The sequence below is a fragment of the Populus trichocarpa genome, chromosome 19 (assembly GCF_000002775.5).
Source record: "Populus trichocarpa isolate Nisqually-1 chromosome 19, P.trichocarpa_v4.1, whole genome shotgun sequence".
Taxonomy (NCBI): Eukaryota; Viridiplantae; Streptophyta; class Magnoliopsida; order Malpighiales; family Salicaceae; genus Populus; species Populus trichocarpa.
In genome coordinates, this window is record NC_037303.2 from 2,293,497 (window position 1) to 2,318,173 (window position 24,677).

At 35.3% G+C, this 24,677-nt stretch overlaps 2 protein-coding genes and 1 pseudogene across 2 annotated transcripts in view; all 3 read left to right on the plus strand.

Annotated features, from left to right (window-relative positions):
• LOC18109910 (probable disease resistance protein At4g27220) overlaps nucleotides 1-5,936 on the plus strand; it is a 173,184-nt pseudogene extending 167,248 nt beyond the window's left edge.
• The window catches only part of LOC18108053 (uncharacterized), a 257,452-nt gene extending 234,325 nt beyond the window's left edge, over nucleotides 1-23,127 (plus strand). Inside the window, exons 22-31 of the mRNA XM_052449711.1 lie at nucleotides 598-704; nucleotides 822-948; nucleotides 1,185-1,270; nucleotides 1,399-1,485; nucleotides 1,670-1,786; nucleotides 1,885-1,974; nucleotides 2,120-2,240; nucleotides 18,171-18,713; nucleotides 18,893-19,435; nucleotides 19,615-23,127. Of these exons, the coding sequence (XP_052305671.1) occupies nucleotides 598-704; nucleotides 822-948; nucleotides 1,185-1,270; nucleotides 1,399-1,485; nucleotides 1,670-1,786; nucleotides 1,885-1,974; nucleotides 2,120-2,240; nucleotides 18,171-18,713; nucleotides 18,893-19,435; nucleotides 19,615-23,013 (5,220 nt within the window). The 3' untranslated portion in view covers nucleotides 23,014-23,127. The remainder of the gene's footprint in view (nucleotides 1-597; nucleotides 705-821; nucleotides 949-1,184; nucleotides 1,271-1,398; nucleotides 1,486-1,669; nucleotides 1,787-1,884; nucleotides 1,975-2,119; nucleotides 2,241-18,170; nucleotides 18,714-18,892; nucleotides 19,436-19,614) is intronic.
• Nucleotides 7,709-9,642, plus strand: LOC127904810 (uncharacterized). Its single transcript, XM_052449718.1, has 2 exons — nucleotides 7,709-7,912; nucleotides 8,310-9,642. The coding sequence occupies exon 2, from the start codon at nucleotides 8,521-8,523 to the stop codon at nucleotides 9,241-9,243; it is 723 nt and encodes a 240-aa protein (XP_052305678.1). The 5' UTR covers nucleotides 7,709-7,912; nucleotides 8,310-8,520; the 3' UTR covers nucleotides 9,244-9,642.
• Nucleotides 23,128-24,677: the final 1,550 nt, after the last annotated feature.

Here is a 24,677-nt window from a genome sequence, read left to right on the forward strand (position 1 = left end):
AAATGATTTATTTTTGTTTGCTTTCTATAGGGTTATCAAAATCTTAAATAAATATTTATTTTAGGGATGAAACTCAATTTTATGAGTATTTATTTTTATCATATAATTAAATTAAAAAAAAGTTTAAAAAAATTATTAAACCCAATAGAATCGATGATCCAGGTCGCGAGGGACCGGGATCGATCAAATTTGTCATTGTTTCAATATTTTTTTTTAAAAAAAAATTGTTGTCTAGAAGTTTTTTGTCATAGAATCGATGACCGAGAGCAAAAATTGTTTTCGTTTTGCTCTTCCCCTGCTTTCTTCAACAGTTATCCTGCGTCTTTCTATCTATCATTCTAGAGTTTTAGGATCTCGTGTCATATAAAGAATTTGAGTATGATAATTTAGCTACAAAGACAAAGGATTAAATCATTAACAACAACATTTATATTTCATATTTTTCATCCGAATTTCTTTAACAAACAAGAAAGTCATTCATATATATATATATATATAGATAGATAGATAGATAGATAGATATTCTTTTCTGATCTGTGCTTTATGTTCTTTTTAGACCTCAGTTTTTTTATGTCTTTTCTGATCTTTTCTGGTCAGATGGAAGGGTTCCAACCATCTTTTATGGAGGAGGTTGACAACATGACATGGGATCAGCTGGGTTTTCAATCAGAAGAAGATACATTCAATATGTCTGAGCTTCTCTTGTACGTCATTCTTAAGCATATTTTATCAGAAGATGATTGCTTGCAATTTAGTTATTCTTCAGTTTATCCTATTATTCCCAAAAAACAATATAATGTCGTCACTGTCCATGGAAGCAGGCCGCCACCGGAGGTTCCAGTCAACCCAAGCTCCATATCATGCAATGATCAAGGTGGACAGAACAATGTGATCAACGATAGTATTCAACAAACAACTCCGTTTCCAACTTCATTTCCTGAAACCATGGTGAGTACTCCAATTTGCTACAATGTCCATTGAATTAGCAAGTGTTTGTATTATACAAAAAGTTTTATGTTTAGTGGATCGATCTCGAGCATCTTCAAATTGTTTACTGTTAAACAAACAGACAACAATAGGGAGATTTAAACATTTTTTATGATATTTTTTTATCATTAAGTTTTATATAAAATTGGCCTCAAACTCCATCAAGGCATCATAATTCCTTTATTCATCAACCTCAGCCGGGACATGGCTATATGACACCGAACGCAACCACATCACAACATGGTGGCTTCAATCAACCTGGACCTTCTTTTCCTCCTCCCTGGTATCCAATTTTTCATCTTTAGTATTTTCTGTAAAAAAAAAAATTAGTTTTTCAATCATTATTTAACTTCTTCTTCCTCTAGTTGTTGTACTTATCAGTGAATTCATTAACAAATGTTGCTAATTTAGGGACCAACAATGGACTGATTATCAGTCACCAATGAGCAATCAAGTGCCTGCGATGCTACCTGGACCTCAACCTCCAATGAGTCAATGGTATTAACCTCGAATTTACACTTTTTTAATCATGAAAACAATAAACTTTACCAAAATTGACGAGGATCTTTCAAGTCTTTTTGAGCTCTCTATCTCTCTTTTTTTTTTTATGCACATAATGGAACTAGAAAATCAACCAAGTGAGCATAACAGTTCTAAGTTTAACTATTTGAATATTCTTCAGGCATCAGAACTCCTTTATTCATCAACCTCAGCCGGGACATGGCTATATGACACCGAACGCAACCACTTCACAGCATGGTGGCTTCAATCAATCTGGACCTTCTTCTCCTGCTCCCCGGTATCCAATTTTTCATTTTTAGTATTTTCTGTAATAAAAACAATTAGTTTTTCTAGCAAGATAATCATAAGTTTTTTTACGAATGATTTTGGATTTAGGATTCAAACTTTTTCTAATGAAGGACAAATAGATCAAGCTGCTGTAATTCCTAACATAGACAATATGCAACAAGAGAACTTCGTGCGTAGGTACTGATTGACTTCTAGCTGTTGTGTTTTAACACCGTATTAATACCTTTTTTTTATAATTAGATACACCATTGATTTTTATTGCTTAAGAGAGACTACCAATTATCGAATGGTTTTATAATATGATCACTTCATTTTTATATAGGTCACAGATGGATAACCTCCAAGTCCGAGGATTGCAAAATCAAATTGCTAGGCCAAATGCCTCAAATCCTGGCCCTGACACCTCCTTTCAAAGTCAAATTAGGGGCTTAAATACTCAACAAGTAAGAAGTCTAACTGAATTATCGTCGTCTTTTCCCCCTATGATTGTGCAATAAACAAACTATCAATTTTAATAGCAAAATAAGGGTAACTTCCATCAATTTTTATTCTTTATTTTGACCCCGTTTTTTTTTTCTATAGGTCGAAACGGTTGGATCAAAGTATCCATTTCGGATTCATGTTGAATATAGGGCTGATGGTAGCATGAAGTGTAAGTTTTGTCACCATACATGGGCCAATAAAACTTCCATTTCAAGGTTCAAATGGCATTTATCAGGAGAGGAAGGGCATGGTGTTGCCATTTGTCGTGGGGTGACTAAAGAAGTTCAAGAAGCAGCCATTCTAGCTATGTGTGGTGGCCACAAAAGACAAAAAATCACAGCAAGTGCAGTCAATGTTAATGACTGTGGAATTTCAACTTGTCTACAAGAACAAAACATTGAGAATGAAAATACGGGAGGCGGTATTGGAAGGGTACAAAGAGAAGTTCAGGTTGTAGAACCCGGAGTAGTGGAAGAGAGGATTTCTTCACATGCAATAGCAGGAAACGACGTAGTAAGCATGACCGGAATGGGAGCACAAGAAGATAGAGTTTCCGAAGGGGCAGTCGAGAGCAGACTGAGGACAGAACCAGTGGATCGAGCGTTGGAACAAAGCAATGCAGTACTTGGCAATATGGCAGGGGGTGCTGGAAGGATACATGTGGGAGTTCAGGGCATGGAACAAGGTCCAGGAGAAAATAGAATTCAGTTGCATCTACAAGCGGAAAATGGCATGGAAAACACTGGTGAAGGATCTTTTCAGCATGATGCATTTGAGAATGTACTTAGAACAGAGCAAGTGCAGCTTCTGGAGCCTCAAGGAGATTCATCCCAATTTTGTCTTGACATTGGAAGATGTGATGATCAACCTTGTGCTCCATCAGTAAACGATGATGTAAATAGGCATGATGCACTGGACATGGTTAGAGTGAGGACAGAACCAGTGGAGGATGATGATGTGGAGAATAGTGGAAGATCAGGAGTGCAGGCTGGCGCAGGAGCTAGATCTTCTGAAAGTCTGAAATACAACAAGACTAGAGGAGTTCCATTACATACTAGCTCTACAAAGCCAGTGGGTCAAGCATTTGAAGAGAATAAGGAGGTGATATGGTCTTTGTTAATGGATGGTAAAGTCCCAATCATTGGCATTTATGGGATGGGGGGAGTTGGTAAAACAACAATAATACTACATATCTATAATGAGCTTCTACGAAGACCAGACATTTATGATCACGTTTGGTGGGTGTCTGTGTCCCAAGATTTCACCATTAATAGATTGCAGAATCTTATTGCTAAACGTCTTGATCTAAAACTTTCAAGCGAAGATGATGATCGGCACAGAGCTGCCAAATTGTCAGAAGAACTAAGAAAGAAACAAAAATGGATTCTCATTTTAGATGATTTGTGGAACAATTTTGAGCCTGACAACGTGGGAATTCCTGTCTCATTGAAAGGATGCAAGCTGATTATGACAACTCGATCAAAAATAATTTGTAATCAGATGGCTTTCCAACACAAAATCAAAGTGAAGCCACTTTCTGAGGGTGAAGCTTGGAATTTGTTCATGGAGAAACTTGGACGTGACATAGCACTTTCACTAGAAGTGGAAGGAATTGCGAGAGACATTGCAAGGGAATGTGCTGGTTTGCCATTAGGAATTATTACAGTGGCAGGAAGCTTGATGGGAGTGGATGATCTACATGAGTGGAGAAATACATTGAAGAAATTGAGAGAATCAGAATTTAGGGACATGGATGAGAAGGTATTCCAGGTATTGAGGGTTAGTTATGATCGGCTAGGTGATTTAGCACTACAACAATGTCTCTTATACTGTTCATTATTTCCTGAAGATCATGTGATTGAAAGGGTGGAGTTGATAGATTATTTGATTGACGAGGGAATAATTAAAGGAAAGAGGAGAAGGGAAGATGCATTTGATGAGGGCCACACGATGCTTAATAGACTTGAAAATGTTTGCCTATTGGAAAGTGTTAAAATGGAGTATGATGGTAGTAGAGGTGTCAAGATGCATGACTTGATGAGGGACATGGCCATCCATATACTGCAAGAGAACCTTCAATACATGGTTAAAGCAGGTGCACAATTAAAAGAGTTGCCAGATGCAGAGGAGTGGACGGAGAATCTGACGATAATTTCACTAATGCAAAACGAGATCGTAGAAATTCCTTCCAGCCATTCACCAATGTGTCCAAATCTATCCACTCTACTTCTATGTCAAAATCTTTGTTTGCGAATCATTGCAGATTCATTTTTCAAGCAATTGCATGGGCTCAAGGTTCTTGATCTGTCTTCTACAGCTATTAAACGTTTGCCAGACTCTGTCTCTGATTTGGTGAGTCTCACTGCATTATTGCTCATTGAGTGTTACAACTTAAGACATGTTCCATCATTAAAGAATCTCAGGGCACTGAAGAGGTTGGATCTCTCTCATACTTCACTTAAAAAGATGCCGCAAGGAATGGACTGTCTATCCAACCTGAGGTATCTTAGAATGAATGGATGTGGTGAAAAGAAGTTTCCTAATAGGATATTACCAAAACTCTCTCACCTGCAAGTCTTTGTACTAGAAGAGGTTTTTGAGGGAAGTTATGCTCCGATAACAGTTGAAGGAAAGGAAGTAGGATCCTTGAGAAATTTGGAAACTTTGCAATGCCATTTCGAAGGTCTCCCTGACTTCGTGGAGTATCTCAGATTTCGGGATGTGACCCAATCAGTAAGCACATGCAAAATTTTAGTAGGTATACTGGATGAATTACTTTATTACGGAATAACTGAGTGTCCTTTTCCAAGTAAAACAGTTGGGTTGGGTTATATGAGTATCAACAAAGATAGAGATTTTCAGGTCAAGTTCTTAAATGACATTCAAGGACTGGTTTGTCATAGCATCGATGCAAGAAATTTATGTGATGTTTTGTCATTAGAGAATGCACCTGAACTGGAGGTTATCCAAATTTGGGATTGCAATAGCATGGAGATCTTGGTTTCATCTTCTTGGTTCTGCTCTGCTCCACCATCATTGCCATCATATAATGGTATGTTTTCTGGTCTTAAAGAGTTTTATTGTCATGGATGTAAAAGTATGAAGAAGTTGTTCCCACTTGTGTTGCTGCCAAACCTCGTAAACCTGGAAAGGATTGAAGTGATGGATTGTGAGAAAATGGAGGAGATAATAGGAACAGCAGATGAAGAAAGCAGCACCTCCAATTCCATCACGGAATTCATTCTCCCAAAGTTAAGAACTTTGAAATTGTCTGAATTACCAGAACTGAAAAGCATTTGCAATGCAAAACTGATTTGCAATTCTCTTGAAGATATTACTATAATGTTTTGTGTTGAGCTGAAGAGGATGGCAATTTCTCTTCCATTGCTTGAAAATGGTCAGCCATCTCCTCCCCCTTCTCTTGAAGAAATCATAGTATATCCAGAAGAATGGTGGGAGACAGTAGTGGAGTGGGAGCATCCTAATGCAAAGGATGTCCTTCGTCCCTTTGTAGAGCTTGGTTTAGCATCATCCCCGTAGAAGAGGATTTTGTTTCTCAAAATAATTAATATGTATGGTTAATCCTTTCGTTGTAAGAATACTAATCGACTGTAACCTTAAATTTGCTCATATTCAATAATATATCATTCTTTCAATATTTGTTTGTTAAAAATCATGGGCAAAACATAATTATTTTTTATATGAATGATGAAAATAGTCCTTTAAATCAACAAGGATATTTTTATTAATTATTATTGAAATTACTTGCATGATGCTTTTGGATTAAAGATCGATTGCTCAATGGGTGGATTTGGGCTGGTGTGAAATGGAATTGCCAATTATTTTTTATATGAATGATGAAAATAATCCTTTAAATCAACAAGGATATTCTTATTAATTAATATTTAAATAGTCCTTTGTCCCTTTGTACCTTTTTTTTTAACTCGAATGATAAATAATTATAATTTGAAGTTTGATTTATATTATATTTTCATCCTATTGAGTTTCTCCAAGATGAAAATCCAAAAAAAAAAAAAAATACTATATTGATTTATCATTAAAGTAACCTAATAAAATAATATATCTATTCACTAGTACAAATCATCTTATATCATTAACTAGCAATAAATTATTCTTTTAAAATATATAATACAGATTAAAAAAAATATCAAAATGAAGTTTTCTACTAGGGTTGATGATGAATCTCAAGGTTGAATTGGTTCTTATGAAGTTTTCTACTAGTGCCTGGTGGTTTTGTCTGAGTAAAAGGGATAGATGCTAAGTTAAGGAAGAGAGACAAAAAGTGGAAGGGACAATTGTGTCGATTGTTCTCTTGATCTGAGCTTATTCTGTATCATTTGTTGGTTGCATTATACCTTCACCTCCATACCCAACTCCTCTTCATCTCTTATTGTTAATAAAAATGTAAGAATTTAAGAGCATGAGAGAATACTTTCACAATGAAGATTAATTCATCTCCATAGCAGAATACAGGAAATGGAAAATTAAATCAATAAAAGAAAGGTATTTCATCGCCAATGAATTCATCTCTTCGAACATTCTTGAATTCTGGTCAATCCATATCACAACAAACATAGTAAACATGTCAAAAGTATTCTTCTACCTCAGCATTGAGAAGATCAAATGAGGAAGGCTAAGATTCTCTTTTAAATGCCCCTGAGAGAGTATGAACTGAACATACATTTTTTGTTGGATGAGTTTTGGTTTCTAAACCTGAAACTGCCGTCATAAGCACTGGCTAGGGAAGTTAGGATGAGCATTTCTTGTCATTATATCACTTTTTCTGCTAGGATAATGCTGTCTATATTCTCTGATACTATTGCTTATAATCTCCTTGCCTCTGTTATCTTTTCCAACCCGTTTGAGGATGCTTTCTAAATTTTTTTGTTAAATTGTGAATTTGTTGTTCACTTGCACAGTTGAACAGGGTTGACCTAGGAATCCAGGAGTTATTGGTGAGAGAGGATTTGGATCCTTTTCGAAGGAAAGTGAGTGGTTCAACGATGATATTTAATTAAAAAAAAATAACAATGTCTTTTTTAATATTATATTTTAAAATATTTTATTTTAAAAAAGTTACACATGATTGCAATAAAAAAGATGTTTTAATTTGGCATCATTGAGCATCCTCGAGGAAACTATTATAGGGTTATTAATTTTTATTAAAAGAAAAGTTAAAAGACATGAAAGAATCATTATCTATCCACACTCATTTCATTGTAAATTACAAAATAATTCAAGCTTTTTTTTTTGTTTTTTTTAAATTATTTTTGTTTATTTCAATATTACACTGGTTCGTAATTTATTTATTTTTATTTTATTTTTATAAGATTAACATGATTTAAAGATTTATTAGAATAATATCTTTGCTACTGTAACATTATCTTCCACATCCCATCTCATTATACCATTGATTTCCCAATTTCCCTCATCAAATTTCTTAAACCTTTCTGAAGATCAGTGCTTCCTTTTCTGATTGAATCAAATCATCTGGAGTTCAACATCTTGGAACTTTCTTGTTATTTTTAAACTATATATTCTACTCTGTTCTTGTCTTTTTTGCTGAATAATGCTTAAGCAAACCAGGACCTGAAGAACAACTTGAATCCAGGTAGATTATTTATACTCCATCTTCTTCATTTTCTTTTTCACATGTAACTCTGGTTTGAATCTTTCAAGGAAACCACAAGTTGTAGAAATTCTAATGAGAAACTTTGGAGTTAGGATCATCAACAGTTTCCAAAAATAAAAATAATTTAATCTTTCTCAGTTTTAACAATCCATGCCTTATGGAGTTCATACTAATTAAATTGACCCCAAGTTAACCTTGAATTCATTGTTTTTTCTTCTTAATTTCTTTGCTGTTTGTAACTTATTATTTTTGCTGTTTGTAACTTATTATTTTTGCTGTTTGTAACTTATTATTTTAGTTTCACCTTCCTTTTCCTTTTCCAATTAATGTACTTCCATTAATTGTTATTCAATATTTTGACCCTTTTTATCTATAGGACAAAATGGGTAGATCAGATGATCCGTTTTGGAAGGAAGTTGAAGATATGAATGATGGAAGCATGAAGTGTAAGTTTTGTGGGCATTTATTTGCCAATGGTACTTCCATTTCGAGGATCAAATGGCATTTATCAGGAGAGAGAGGGCATGGTGTTGGCATTTGTGGTCAGGTGCCTAAAGAAGTTCAAGAATTAAGCAGCCTTTCTAGCTATGCATGGTGGCAACAAAAGACATAAAAGCATAGCAAGTTCAAGCAATGTTAATGATTATGCCATTTCCACCTGTCCACAAGAACAAGACAATGCAGTACTTGGTAATTTGGCACAAGGTGTTGGGCCTGAGAGAATTCATTCGCGTGTAGAAGCGGCAAATAGCATGGAATACACTGGTGAAGGATCTTTTCAGCATGTTGACAGAAGTGTCTCTCCTTGGGGACTCAGAGTTGATGCTCGTGAGAATAGAGGAGAAGCAACACAAAGAACAGATTTAGTGGATCAATTTGCTGATGGTACTTGGGTTCAGATACACTCTGCCCTTTCAAAGGCGCAGAAGCTGAATGAAATCTCTACCTATTTAATGCAGGAAGATGAGGATGTGGAGCGTCTGCATGATGCATTTGAAACTGTACCGAGAACAGAAGAAGTGCAGCATCTGGAGAGAGGTAGCTCTTGTGAGAGGCCATCAATTAATCAAGCTGATGAGCCTCGAGGAGATTCATCACAACCAACAGATTCATTGTGTCTTGATCATGGAAGATATTATGATCAACTATTTACTCCGTCAATAAACAATGATGTCATTATGAATGATGTGCAGAACATGGTTAGAGTGAGGACAGAACCATTGGAGGAGGAGGATGTGGAGAATAGTGGAAGTTCAGTAGTGCAGGCTGGCGCGGGAGCTAGATCTTCTGAAAGTCTGAAATACAACTAGAGGAGTTCCATTACCTACTAGCTCTACAAAGCCAGTGGGTCAAGCATTTGAAGAGAATATGAAGGTGATATGGTCTTTGTTAATGGATGATAAAGTCCCAATCATTGGCATTTATGGGATGGGAGAAGTTGGTAAAACGACAATACTGCAACATATTCATAATGAGCTTCTACAAAAACCAGATATTTGTAATCATGTTTTGTGGGTGACTGTCTCTCAAGATTTCAGCATTAATAGATTGCAGAATCTTATTGCTAAACGTCTCTATTTAGATCTTTCAAGTGAAGATGATGATCTGCATAGAGCTGCCAATTTGTCAGAAGAACTAAGGAAGAAACAAAAATGAATTTTCATTTTAGATGATTTGTGGAACAATTTTGAGCTACACAAAGTGGGAATTCCTGTCACGTTGAAAGGATGCAAGCTGATTTTGACAACTCGATCAGAAACAATTTGTCATCGGATTGCTTGCCAACACAAAATCAAAGTGAAGCCACTTTCTGAGGGTCAAGCTTGGAATTTGTTCATGGAGAAACTTGGACATGACATAGCACTTTCACCAGAAGTGGAAGGAATTGCGAGAGATATTGCAAGGGAATGTGCTGGTTTGCTATTGGGAATTATTACAGTGGCAGGAAGCTTGATGGGAGTGGATGATCTACATGAGTGGAGAAATACATTGAAGAAATTGAGAGAATCAGCTGAATTTAGGGACACGGAAGTATTCAAGTTATTGAGGTTTAGTTACGATCAATTAGGTGATTTAGCACTACAACAATGTCTCTTGTACTGTGCATTATTTCCCGAAGATAGTGAGATTGAAAGGGAGGAGTTGATAGGTTATTTGATCGATGAGGAAATTATTAAAGGAATAAGGAGCAGGAAAGATGCATTTGACGAGGGCCAGACGATGCTTAATAGACTTGAAAATGTCTGCCTAATGGAAAGTGTTAAAATGGAGTATGATGGTAGTAGAAGTGTCAAGATGCATGACTTGATTAGGGACATGGTCATCCATATACTGCAAGAGAACCTTCAATACATGGTTAAAGCAGGTGTACAATTAAAAGAGTTGCCAGATGCAGAGGAGTGGACGGAGAATCTGACGATAGTTTCACTAATGCAAAACGAGATCGAAGAAATTCCTTCCAGCCATTCACCAATGTGTCCAAATTTGTCATCTCTACTTCTACGTGATAATGAAGGGTTGCGATCTATTGCGGATTCATTTTTCAAGCAATTGCATGGGCTCAAGGTCCTCGATCTGTCTTGCACAGTTATTAAAAATTTGCCAGAGTCTGTTTCTGATTTGATGAGTCTCACTGCATTATTGCTCGATGGTTGTTGGAAGTTAAGATACGTTCCATCATTAAAGAAGCTCAAGGCACTGAAGAGGTTGGATCTCTCTTGGACCATGCTTGAAAAGATGCCGCAAGGAATGGAATGTCTATCCAACCTGAGGTATCTTAGAATGAATGGATGTGGTGAAAAGGAGTTTCCTAATGGGATATTACCAAAACTCTCTCACCTGCAAGTCTTTGTACTAGAAGAGGTTTTTGAGGAATGTTATGCTCCGATAACAATTAAAGGAAAGGAAGTAGTATCCTTGAGAAATTTGGAAACTTTGGAATGCCATTTCGAAGGTCTCTCGGACTTCATAGAGTTTCTCAGATGTCGGGATGGGATCCAATCATTAAGCACATACAGAATTTCAGTGGGAATTCTGAAATTCTTATATGGCGTTGAAAAGTTTCCAAGTAAAACAGTTGCGTTGGGTAATTTGAGTATCAACAAAGATAGAGATTTTCAGGCCCTTTACGAATTGTTCTGGCAGCGTGCTAATAGCCTACTCCATATGGTTGCTCAGTTCGATCTCAATGATAAAAAAAAAGGGAAAAAACAACTTAAAGGGAATTCGAACAACAACGGCACTGCTGTATTATAAAAAAAAGAAAAAAAGTGAAAAATAACTTGCTATTATCTTAAAATACTGCAGGTTTTATTATTTGTCTCTTGTTCGGTTAGAAGAATAACCAGGGTGGAATTCAGCTGATAAGAATTGGTTCCTTCACCAATAAACTAAACAACTATATATTTTCCTGTTACTCTATATCATGAGTGGATTGGACAGGAGGAGTTCTGTAGTAAGCTGGCATGGTTTCCAGGAAGAATGTTGCTCTAATTCCTTCTGCCTTTATAGTATAGGGAAGATGATGCCTGATCCAACCTGAAAATTGACAAAAATAAAAATTTAAGTTTGTCTAGGAAACTCATGGTGAGAATAACAGTTCAAACAAAAAAGCTTCTGATAGTAAGAGTAAAGAAAGCTGGAGATACAGACCAAAATTAGTCTAGCCGCTATGCACATGCGTTTTGGTGTAGGAAATGGAAGCAATAAGCGGCCAACAGCGTAGGCAAGCATGGCAAAGCAGTGGAAAACCAAGCTCAACGGGTCAGGGTTTAGACCAGACAGAAGAGCCATCAGTCCATCTGAGAAAACGCCTCCAAGGCTGAAATAATTGAAGAATGCTTCTTTCATTTCCTTCCTTGATGGATCCTGATCCGATGAAGAGATTTCTGTGTGTAGGCAAATGTGTTGCTTGCAAATGCCGTTGGCTGCAACCAATAATAAGTTAATAGTATCTACCAACCGCATAGAAATATGGTTATGTTGTGTTTCACTCAGCAATGCTTGAAATATGAAGTTTCTTTAAGCAATTCCTGTTCAGAGTTTGTTCCGAGGAAGACTGGCCGAAGAAATATTAGCTAAGCATATTCATGCAAGTGCCGATACCATACGCAGAATGCAAAAGGATTAAGATATTTGCAAATGGAAGCTGCATTGCTAAGATCATTCAGAGGCCTAAGAAGATGTCGCAGTAGAACAACACCAGAAAGTCCCACGGTCATTCCTCCTCCTGTTACAGCAAGGCGCATTTTCAACGAATCCCCTATCATAAATGCACCAGGGGTTGGATAGCGAGACGCAGGCATGATTCTGTTTGGCATTGTTCTTATGTTGCCCTTATCAATTGCACATATGAAAGCATTGTATAGCTCAGATATTATTAACAACACTAAGGAGGTCCTTCTACCCTTTGTAAGTTTTTTATATATAAGGAAGGAAGATGAAGACAAATCAAACGTTTAGAGAGGAACACCTCATCCATTTCTGGCCATTTCTGATATAAGGTTTTCTCGATGCCTTCACACTCCATATTTTTATTTGTATCTTCTAAACCTTATAGCTTCTTCTTCTTTTAGTTTATTGATTGCTCTGTTTATTTATTATTTGTATTAATATATATTAACTAAATGGATTCATGACCATTAAAAACAACATTTATATATATATATTATTTTGGAAAACTCAAAATACAACGGAAATACAATTTTGAGATTCATCTTATTCATTTCATGTGGTACATCATGAGGATTGTTTCATGTTTGTTCATGTTGTTCCTCATGCTTCATAAATTCAGCTGATAAGAATCGGTTCCTTTACCAATAAAATAAACAACTATTTCCCTGTTTCTCAATCATCAGTGGATTGGACAGGAGGAGTTCTGTAGTAAGCAGGCGTGGTTGCCTGGAAGAATGTTGCTCTGATTCCTTTTGCCTTAAGTATAGGGAAGATGATGCCTGATCCAACCTCATGCTTTAGGATAGGCCTAAGAAGATCTCGCAGTAGAACAACATCAGAAAGTCCAACAGTCATTCCTCCTCCTGTTACAGCATGGCGCATATTCAATGAATCCCCTATCATAAATGCACCAGGGGTTGGATAGGGAGATGCAGTGTAGTTTTTAGCAGAATAGAGACACAAAAAACAGAGAAAACCAGCACATATAAAGGGTTGTTTTGAGACTTCAAAATCATTACTATTTTTATTGATTGAATCACTCTTTTAGACAAGAGTTTTGATAACTAATTTCAGAAAAATAATGACATGATTTAATGGAATAAGAGTTGTTCTACAGCAGCTTTATTTGCTACTAACTTCCTAACTTGTTGGAGCTGATCTTGACTCAATCGTTTCAGCTCCAAAAACCGCTTCTTCAGCAGCAAATGAGGCAACCAGCAACACGCAGGCATGATTCTGTTTGGCATTGTTCTTATGTTGCCCTTATCAATTGCACATGTGAAAGCATTGTATAGCTCAGATATTATTAAAACAAATCCGTGATCAAGCGTGCTCTATAAATTAATCAGAATATGCTTCAGTTCATTAACAGTATAGCTTCTTCTACTTTTAGTTTATTGATTGCTCTGTTTACTTATTAGTTGTATTAAAAATATTAATTTGTCTATCAAAGTGCTAATGAGTAATGCAACTCAAAGTCGTTCGATTTACTGTGCTCTTGGATATTGATAGCTCTTATTTAAGGACTTGGAAAGAAAGCATATCTCCTCCTGCTGATTCGTTGCCATCAAATATTGATCCAAAACCCTCTTTAACCATGTTGGTGATTGATTAGCTAGTAGTTTTGGTATAATTCACGAGCATTTTTGTGCTATAATGGGCCCAAACCCTCTTTAACCATGTTGATGATGTTTCTAATTTGCAAGTGCTGATACACACACACCACAAAACGTAATGTATATAGCTCACATATATTGACACATGAGCATAAACTACCCATGAATAGGAGGAAATTATCATAACAAATATTAGGAGCTCAATGTTTCTCAAAAATTGATTTGTGATTTAAGTATCACCGGTTAAGGATTAGAAATGATGATATTCCTAAATCTGTATTTAGAACTTGTTATGGACACTATGAATTTCTAATATTGTCTTTTGGGTTAGCAAATACACTAGTAACCTTTATAGACATGATCAACAGTGTTTTTAAGCCATTTATTGATAGATTTGTTATTGTATTCATTGATGATTTTTTAGTGTATTTGAGGAGTGAAGAGGAATATGAAGAGCATTTGTTACTGGTTCTTTAAACTCAGAGAAATCATCAATTGTATGAGAAATTTTTGAAAAGTGAGTTTTGGTTGGAGAATGTTGGGTTTTTGGACATGTGATGTTGAAAAATGGGATAGAGGTTGATCCACTAAAGGTGAAGGCAACTAAGAAGTGGCCTAGACTGACTATAATATCTAAGATTAGGAGTTTCTTGAGTTGAGCACGATACTATAAGTGGTTCATGGAGAGCTTTTCACAAATTGCAGCTTCATTGACCAAGTTGACAGAAAAAAATCAAGTTTTAGTGGCCAAAATAGTGTAAGAAGAGTTTTCTAGAGTTGAAGGAAAGGTTAATTAAGACTTTGATTTTGATAATACCTTCAAAGTTCGGTGGCTTTACTGTGTATTGTGATGCATTAAGAATTGGATTGAGTTGTGTTTAAATGCAAAATGATAATGTAATTGCTTATGCCTCAAGGAAATTGAAGAAAGATAAACAAAATTACCCCACACATGATTTAGAGATGGTTATGGTAGTGTTTGCTCTTAAGATTTGGAGACACTACTTGTTTGGAAAGACATGTGAGATGTTTTCAGATTATAAGATTTTTCAATATATCTTCCAATAAAAGAATCTGAATATAAGACAAAGAAGGTGGATAGAATTTTTAAGTGATTATGAATGCATGATTCAATATCACCCGAAAAAAGTGAATGTTGTTGCCGATGCCTTGAGCATAAAATCTATGGTGGTTTGGCTTATATTCAAGAGGTGAGGAGGCTATTGATTAGGGAGTTACACAAGTTATTGGATGAAAAGGTTAGTTTTGAGATTGGGGAACTAGGAGCATTGTTGGCTCACTTTCAAACTAAATCGAACTTGTTAGACCAGATTGAAGCAATTGACGAGAGATGAGCAGCTATATAAGATTCAAGATGAGTTAGAGTTAGGAAAGGCTCCAAGTTTTGTTGATGGTGAGGATGGTTTGTTGAGATTAGGTTTTTGTGTGCTTGAGGTGAATGATTTGAACAGAAATACGATGACGGAAGCATATCAAACCACCTATAATGTACATCCTAATTTTAACAAGATGTATAGACTTGAAACAATTCACTAATGAAATGGCATAAAAAACATTATTGAGAATACTTAACCTATCAAAGAATTAAAAGCGAGCATCAGAAGTTATTAGGGTTTTTACAACCATCGTTAATTCCTGACATTTTCAATCATTATTGATTTTTGAATGGAAATGATATAAACTCATTATAGATTTTATGTCAAGTTTGTCTCGGAAGAGTTATAATTCAATTTGGGGGATAGTTGATTGTTTCACCAAGTCAGCTCATTTGTACCTTTCCCATGAACTATCTGAATGAAATTAATTATCTGGTGGAATATTGTTGGTGGTATCCGACGTGATTAAAGTTACGTAACATGATCCATCATCACTAGTCTCTCCTCATTGCTGCTATCCGACATGATCAAGGTTTCCAAAGGGAGAACCTTTAATTTGGAAAATTTTATCTTCATCTGAAACCATTTGAGCCCATGATCTGGACTTTTGTTCTACTTTTTAAGCCTTTGTCTTTGTCTTTCTGTTTAGATGGCATTGGGTCGTCTTCCCTGCCAAAAAAACCTCTTATAAAGGTAGGAAATTTGAATTTTCTTTATACATTTAATATAGAATCGAAAATGCTTAAAATAGCTTGTTTTTTTGGGCAAAAGATATCCCATTTATTCTAACTCTTCTCCAAATAATCATAGGATTTATGCATTTTATGCATTCAGTCACGCTTTTTCTAGCTATTGAATGGATTAATTATTTTAATACACTTGAATCATTTATTTATCTGTATTGATTTAATTTTTTTGCTGTGATATTGCTACTCGTGTATATTGTTGTTGTCATTAAATTTTATTGATAGGAACAATTATTAATTTTATAAGATTTAAAGTTAATGACTATATAAACATCTAGTGATCTTGATATTTTTGAGATTTGAACTGATGATATTTAAGGAGTAAATCTAGAAGCTGACCAGTTAAAGATGAAGATTGTTAGGATACAAAAAAGATATAATTTGTTTTTTTATTTAAAATTGTATATATTTTAAAAATTTATTTGTCTTGAAAAAATATATTTTTAATATAATAACATTAAAAATAAAAATAAATTAGTTTGATTAATCAAATCTCCAAGCAACTTTAATTTTCCAGGCAGCTTCTTCAAAGTTTCAACATTAGGGGGGTCCACACGTTAACTTTCTATATCTTATAATATAATGCTTGGTAGGTAAGCGGAGGGTTCCTTCCTAGCAACTTCCTTCCTTCCTATCAAACAATACAATAATTATTTATTTATTATTATTATTACCATTCTCTGTTTTCCTTTCCCTCTCAGCACTGCAACTTTATTATTTTTCTAAATCATATAATCTTCTCTGATTTGTGATTTCTCCTCTTTTAATCCTCAGGACGTACTAATCATCTTCTACCTATTTTCTTTTCCACATATCTTATATTCTTCTCTGATCTGTGATTTCTCTTCTCTTTTTTTGGCTGATTACTGCTCAAGCAAACCAGCCCTTGAAGAACATCTTGAATCCAGGTAAATTATTTGTACTTCATCTTCTTCATCTTGTTGGTGTTTTTGTTTTTATATTTGTAACTATGGTTTGAATCTTTAAAGTAATCCATGATAAATAAATTGATCTTTTTCTCAGATTTGTCATATGTATATACTCTTCTCTGATATGTGCTTTCTCTTCTTTTTTCACCTCCTGTACTATTCATCATGTACTTGTGGTGAGATGGAAGGAGTTCCCACCATCTGTAAAAAAGTTTATTTTTTCAATCAGGAAAGAAACATCATAGCTTGAACATGAACCCAGCAAACTAAACATAAGTTTGTAATGCTTCATATTGTTTGCGAATGATTTTGGATTCAGGAGTCAATATTTTTGTAATCAAGCTGCTGTAATTCCTAATATAGACAATATACAACAAGAGAACTTCGTGCCTCGGCACTTTGGAAACTCTACTAGGTACTGATTGACTTCTAGCTGTTGTGTTTTAACACAATATTAATACCTTTTTGATAATTAGATACACCATTGATTTTTGGTTTTATAATATGATCACTTCATTTTTATACAGGTCACATATGGATAACCTCAAACTCAGAGGATTGCAAAATCAAACTACTAGGTCAAATGCCTCAAATCCTGGCCTTGACACTGCCCTGCAAAGTCATATTAGGGGTTTAAATGCTCAACAAGTCGGATATGATTCATTTTGGAACTATGTTGAAGAAAGGGCTGATGATGGTAGAATGAAGTGTAAGTTTTGTCCACATACATATGCCATTAAAACTTCCATTTCAAGGATCAAATGGCATTTATCAGGAGCAGAAGGGCATGGTGTTGCCATTTGTCGTGGGGTGTCTAAAGAAGTTCAAGAAGCAGCCTTTCTAGCTATGTGTGGTGGCAACAAAAGACTTAAAAGGACAGAAAGTTCAATCAATGTTAATGATTCTGGAATTTCAACTTGTCCACAAGAACAAGACATTAAGATTGAAAATATGGGAGGAGGTATTGGAAGGGTACAAAGAGAAGTTCAGGTTGTAGAACCTGGAGCAGAGGAAGAGAGGATTTCTTCACAAGCAATAGCAAGAAACGACGAAGTAAGCTCCAACTCCGAGGATGACCTCCAAGTCACAGGATTGCAAATTCAAACTGCTAGGCCAAATGCCTCAAATCCTGGCCTTGACACTTCCCTGCAAAGTCAACTTAGGGGTTTAAATACTCAACAAGTAAGAAGTATAACTGAATTATCGTCGTCTTCCCCCCCCCCCCCCCCCCCCTCATGATTGTGCAATAAACTAACTATCAATTTTAATAGTAAAATAAGGGTAACAGAGCTGAAGTAGTTTCTCATCCATCCGGATATGGTGTAACCTCCATCGATTTTTACTCTTTATTTTGACCCACATTTTTTTTTCTATAGGTTGAAATGGTTGGATCAAAGGATCCATTTTGGAATTATATTGAAGATATGGCTGATGGTAGCATGAAGTGTAAGTTTTGTCCACATACATTTGCCAATAAAACCTCCATTTCAAGGATCAAATGGCATTTATCAGGAGAGGAAGGGCATCATGTTGCCATTTGTCGTGGGGTGACTAAAGAAGTTCAAGAAGCAGCCTTTCTAGCTATGTGTGGTGGCAACAAAAGACTTAAAAGCACAGAAAGTTCAATCAATGTTAATGATTCTGGAATTTCAACTTGTCCACAAGAACAAAACATTAAGATTGAAAATATGGGAGGAGGTATTGGAAGGGTACATAGAGAAGTTCAGGTTGTAGATCCTGGAGTAGAGGAAGAGAGGATTTCTTCACAAGCAATAGCAAGAAACGACGAAGTAAGCTCCAACTCCGAGGATGACCTCGAAGTCACAGGATTGCAAATTCAAACTGCTAGGCCAAATGCCTCAAATCCTGGCCTTGACACTTCCCTGCAAAGTCAACTTAGGGGTTTAAATACTCAACAAGTAAGAAGTATAACTGAATTATCGTCATCTTTTCCGCCTTATGATTGTGCAATAAACTAACTATCTATTTTAATAGCAAAATAAGGGTAACAGCGCTGAAGTAGTTTCTCATCCATCCGGATATGGTGTAACCTCCATCAATTTTAATTTTTATTTTGACCCTCTTTTTTTTTCTATAGGTTGAAATGGTTGGATCAAAGGATCCATTTTTGAATTATATTGAAGATATGGCTGATGGTAGCATGAAGTGTAAGTTTTGTCCACATACATTTGCCAATAAAACCTCCATTTCAAGGATCAAATGGCATTTATCAGGAGCAGAAGGGCATGGTGTTGCCATTTGTCGTGGGGTGACTAAAGAAGTTCAAGAAGCAGCCTTTCTAGCTATGTGTGGTGGCAACAAAAGACTTAAAAGCACAGAAAGTTCAATCAATGTTAATGATTCTGGAATTTCAACTTGTCCACAAGAACAAAACATTAAGATTGAAAATATGGGAGGAGGTATTGGAAGGGTACATAGAGAAGTTCAGGTTGTAGATCCTGGAGTAGAGGAAGAGAGGATTTCTTCACAAGCAATAGCAAGAAACGACGAAGTAAGCTCCAACTCCGAGGATGACCTCGAAGTCACAGGATTGCAAATTCAAACTGCTAGGCCAAATGCCTCAAATCCTGGCCTTGACACTTCCCTGCAAAGTCAACTTAGGGGTTTAAATACTCAACAAGTAAGAAGTATAACTGAATTATCGTCATCTTTTCCGCCTTATGATTGTGCAATAAACTAACTATCAATTTTAATAGCAAAATAAGGGTAACAGCGCTGAAGTAGTTTCTCATCCATCCGGATATGGTGTAACCTCCATCAATTTTAATTTTTATTTTGACCCTCTTTTTTTTTCTATAGGTTGAAATGGTTGGATCAAAGGATCCATTTTTGAATTATATTGAAGATATGGCTGATGGTAGCATGAAGTGTAAGTTTTGTCCACATACATTTGCCAATAAAACCTCCATTTCAAGGATCAAATGGCATTTATCAGGAGCAGAAGGGCATGGTGTTGCCATTTGTCGTGGGGTGTCTAAAGAAGTTCAAGAAGCAGCCTTTCTAGCTATGTGTGGTGGCAACAAAAGACTTAAAAGGACAGAAAGTTCAATCAATGTTAATGATTCTGGAATTTCAACTTGTCCACAAGAACAAGACATTAAGATTGAAAATATGGGAGGAGGTATTGGAAGGGTACAAAGAGAAGTTCAGGTTGTAGAACCTGGAGCAGAGGAAGAGAGGATTTCTTCACAAGCAATAGCAAGAAACGACGAAGTAAGCATGACCGGAGTGAGAGCACATGAAGATAGTGTTTCCAAAGAGGCACTCGAGAGTAGACTGAGGACAGAACCAGTGGATCGAGCGTTGGAACAAAGCAATGCAGTACTTGGCAATTTGGCAGGGTGTGCTGGAAGGATACAAGTGGGAGTTCAGGGCATGGAACAAGGTCCCGGAGAAGAGAGAATTCAGTCACATTTACAAGCAGAAAATGACATAGAAAACACTGGTGAAGGATCTTTTCAGCATGATGCATTTGAGAGTATACCAAGAACAGAGCAAGTGCAGCTTCTGGAGCCGCGAGGAGATTCATCCCAAATTTGTCTTGACATTGGAAGATGTTATGGTCAACCTTGTGCTTCATCAGTAAACAATGAGGTAACTATGCATGATGAGCAGGACATGGTTAGAGTGAGGACAGAACCAGTGGAGGAGGAGGATGTGGAGAGTAGTGGAAGATCAGTAGTGCAGGCTGGCGCAGGAGCTAGATCTTCTAAAAGTCTGAAATACAACAATTCTACAGGAGTTCCATTACCTACTAGCTCTACAAAGCCAGTGGGTCAAGCATTTGAAGAGAATACAAAGGTGATATGGTCTTTGTTAATGGATGATGAAGTCCCAACTATTGGTGTTTATGGGATGGGGGGAGTTGGTAAAACAACAATACTGCAACATATCCATAATGAACTTCTACAAAGACCAGATATTTGTGATCATGTTTGGTGGGTGACCGTGTCTCAAGATTTCAGCATTAATAGATTGCAGAATATTATTGCTAAACATCTTGATCTTGACATTTCAAGGGAGGTTGATAATCTGCATAGAGCTGCCAAATTATCAGAAAAACTAATGAAGAAACAAAAATGGATTCTTATTTTAGATGATTTGTGGAACAGTTTTGAGCTCCAAAAAGTGGGAATTCCTGTCCGGTTGAAAGGATGCAAGCTGATTATGACAACTAGATCAGAAACAGTTTGTCATCAGATGACTTGCCAACACAAAATCAAAGTGAAGCCACTTTCTGAGGGAGAAGCTTGGACTTTGTTCATGGAGAAACTTGGAAGTGATATAGCACTTTCACCAGAAGTTGCAAAAGCTATTGCTAGGGAATGTGCTGGTTTGCCTTTGGGAATTAGTACAGTGGCAAGAAGCTTAAGGGGAGTGGATGACCTACATGAGTGGAGAAATGCATTGAAGAAATTGAGAGAATCAGAATTTAGGGACAATGAAGTATTCAAGTTATTGAGATTTAGTTATGATCGGTTAGGTGATTTAGCACTTCAACAATGTCTCTTGTATTGTGCATTATTTCCTGAAGATTGTGAGATTGAAAGGGAGATGTTGATAGGTTATTTGATCGATGAGGGAATAATTAAAGGAATGAGGAGCAGGAAAGATGCATTTGACGAGGGCCACACGATGCTTAATAAACTTGAACGTGTCTGCCTATTAGAAAGTGCTCAAATGACACATGTCAAGATGCATGACTTGATTAGGGACATGACCATTCATATACTGCTAGAGAACTCTCAAGTCATGGTTAAAGCAGGTGCACAATTAAAAGAGTTGCCAGATGCAGAGGAGTGGACAGAGAATCTCACAAGAGTCTCACTAATGCAAAACCAAATTAAAGCAATTCCTTCCAGCTATTCACCTAGGTGTCCCTATCTATCAACTCTATTGCTTTGTCAAAATCGTTGGTTGGGATTTATTGCAGATTCATTTTTCAAGCAATTGCATGGGCTCAAGGTCCTCGATCTGTCTTGCACAGGTATTAAAAATTTGCCAGACTCTGTCTCTGATTTGGTGAGTCTCACTGCATTATTGCTCAATGATTGTTGGAAGTTAAGACATGTTCCATCATTAAAGAAGCTCAGAGAACTGAGAAGGTTGGATCTCTCTTGCACTACACTTGAAAAGATGCCTCAAGGAATGAAATGCCTAACCAACCTAAGGTATCTTAGAATGAATGGATGTGGTGAAAAGGAGTTTCCTAGTGGGATATTACCAAAACTCATTCACCTGCAAGTCTTTGTACTAGAAGAGTTTTTTAAGGATTTTTATGCTCCAATAACAGTTGAAGGAAAGGAAGTAGGATCCTTGAGAAATTTGGAAACTTTGGAATGCCATTTCAAAGGTGTCTCTGACTTTGTGGAGCATCTCAGATCTCGGGATGGGATCCTATCATTAAGCACATACAGAATTTCAATAGGAATGGTGGATGAAGATTTTTGGGAATACATTGATTTTTTTCCAAGTAAAACAGTTGGGTTGAGTAATTTGAGTATCAACAAAGATAGAGATTTTCAGGTCAAGTTCTTAAATGGCATTCAAGGACTGGTTTGTCAATGTATCGATGCAAGAAGTTTGTGTGATGTTTTGTCATTAGAGAAGGCAACTGAACTGGAGGAAATCAGCATTCGGGGTTGCAATAACATGGAGAGCTTGTTTTCATCTTCTTGGTTCTGCAATGCTCCACCACCATTACCATCATATAATGGTATATTTTCTGGTCTTAAAGAGTTTTATTGCCGTGATAGTAAGAGTATGAAGAAGCTGCTCCCACTTGTGTTGTTGCCAAACCTCGTAAACCTGGAAATGATTGATGTTAGTGATTGTGAGAAAATGGAGGAGATAATAGGAACAACAGATGAAGAAAGCAACACCTCCAGTTCCATCGCCGAATTAAAACTCCCAAAGTTAAGAGCTCTGAGACTGAGATATTTACCAGAATTGAAAAGCATTTGTAGTGCAAAACTGATTTGCAATTCTCTTGAAGATATTACTGTAATGTATTGTGAGAAGCTGAAGAGAATGCCGATTTGTCTTCCGTTGCTTGAAAATGGCCAGCCATCCCCTCCCCCTTCTCTTAAAAATATCTATTCAAGTCCACAAGAATGGTGGGAGACAGTAGTGGAGTGGGAGCATCCTAATGCAAAGGATGTCCTTCGTCCCTTTGTAAAATTTTGGCCCTTAATATAATATAATATAATATAATATTATAGAATAAAGGGTAAGCATCATCTTTTATGTCATGTTAATTTCTGATTGATTGGACTCGTTAAGCGTTTATTAATAAGAAATATTTCTTATTTATATCGTGTGTTTACAATTAACATAAATAATATTTTTCATTTTTTTTAATATAATTCATTATCTTTTAAGACTATTGAACTATCATTTTTTTTTTTGAACTCTGATAGATAAATAATTATAATTTTAAGTTTAATTAATATTATATCTTCATCCTTTTGAGCATCTCCAAGATGAAAATCCCCAAAAAACAAATACTATAATGATTTATTAACCTAATAAAATAATAGATCTATTCACTAGTACAAATCATCTTATATCATCAACTAGTAATAAATTATTTTAAAAAATATATATATAATTCATATTAAAAAGAAGAGAGAGAGAGAGAGGACACTTTTAAAAATAGAATGATAATACTTGAAATTTTGAAATCTTTACAAGGATATATTTATAATAAAATTCCAAACCTCCATCTATTTTTCTCATGTTATGTTGTCTTATTTGGAGGGATAAAAATTCGTTCTATTTTTTTTTTATTTTCCTCATGATTTTTAAACCTACCAATATAAGAAAACTAAAAAGATTGGTTAATCCACTATACATGAAAACACATGTTCCTGTGAATTATACTAAGGATTTGTTTAAGAGGGGTGAAAATTGCGTATACTTTGCATTTGAAAAATATTAAAAAAATATTTTTTTAATTTATAATTTTTTTTTATATCATCATATTAAAATAATTTAAAAGTATACAAAAAAAATTAATTTAAATTTTATTTTTTCCAAAATAGTTATGAGCATTTTTCCATTCTGTTGGGGGTGATGTTGGTGGGCTTGGTGTTGCCTCAAATAGCTTTTAGTCTTATTTAGTTGCTTTCCAAAGTTTTAACAGTACAGTTAATTGCTTTCCAAAGTTTATCATTAAAGTAACGTAATAAAATAATACATCTATTCACCATTACAAATCATCTTATATCATTAACTAACAATAAATTATTTTTTAAAAATATATAATACAGATTAATAAAAAAAAAAGAGAACGAAGATACTTAAAAAAAAACTGATAATCAATTACATGACTTGGAATTTTGAAATTTTTATAAAGATATATTTAGAATAAAATTTCATATCTCTATTTATTTTCCTTGTGTCGTCTTTTAGTTGGAATTTGGAGGTATAAAATTCATTCTAATTTTTTATATTTCTTATGATATTTTAATTTGTATTTTTAAGCTTTTTTAACCTTTATAAACAACATAAAAAAACTAAAAGGATTGGTTAATTCACTATACATGAAGACATGTGTTTTAAAAATTGTGTTTTTTTCATTAGAAAATATATTGAAATAATTTTTTTAAACTTATTTTTAACATCGTTATATCAAAATGATTAAAAAAATTAAAACAATTATTTTAAAGAAAACAATTTCCAAAATAATTATAATTTGAAGTTTAATTAATATTATATTTTCATCTTGTTAAGTATCTCCAAGATGAAAATTCAAAAAAAAAAAAAACCCTATATAATTTATCATTAAAGTAACCTGATAAAATAATAGATCTATTCACTAGTACAAATCATCTTATATCATTAACTAGCAATAAGTTATT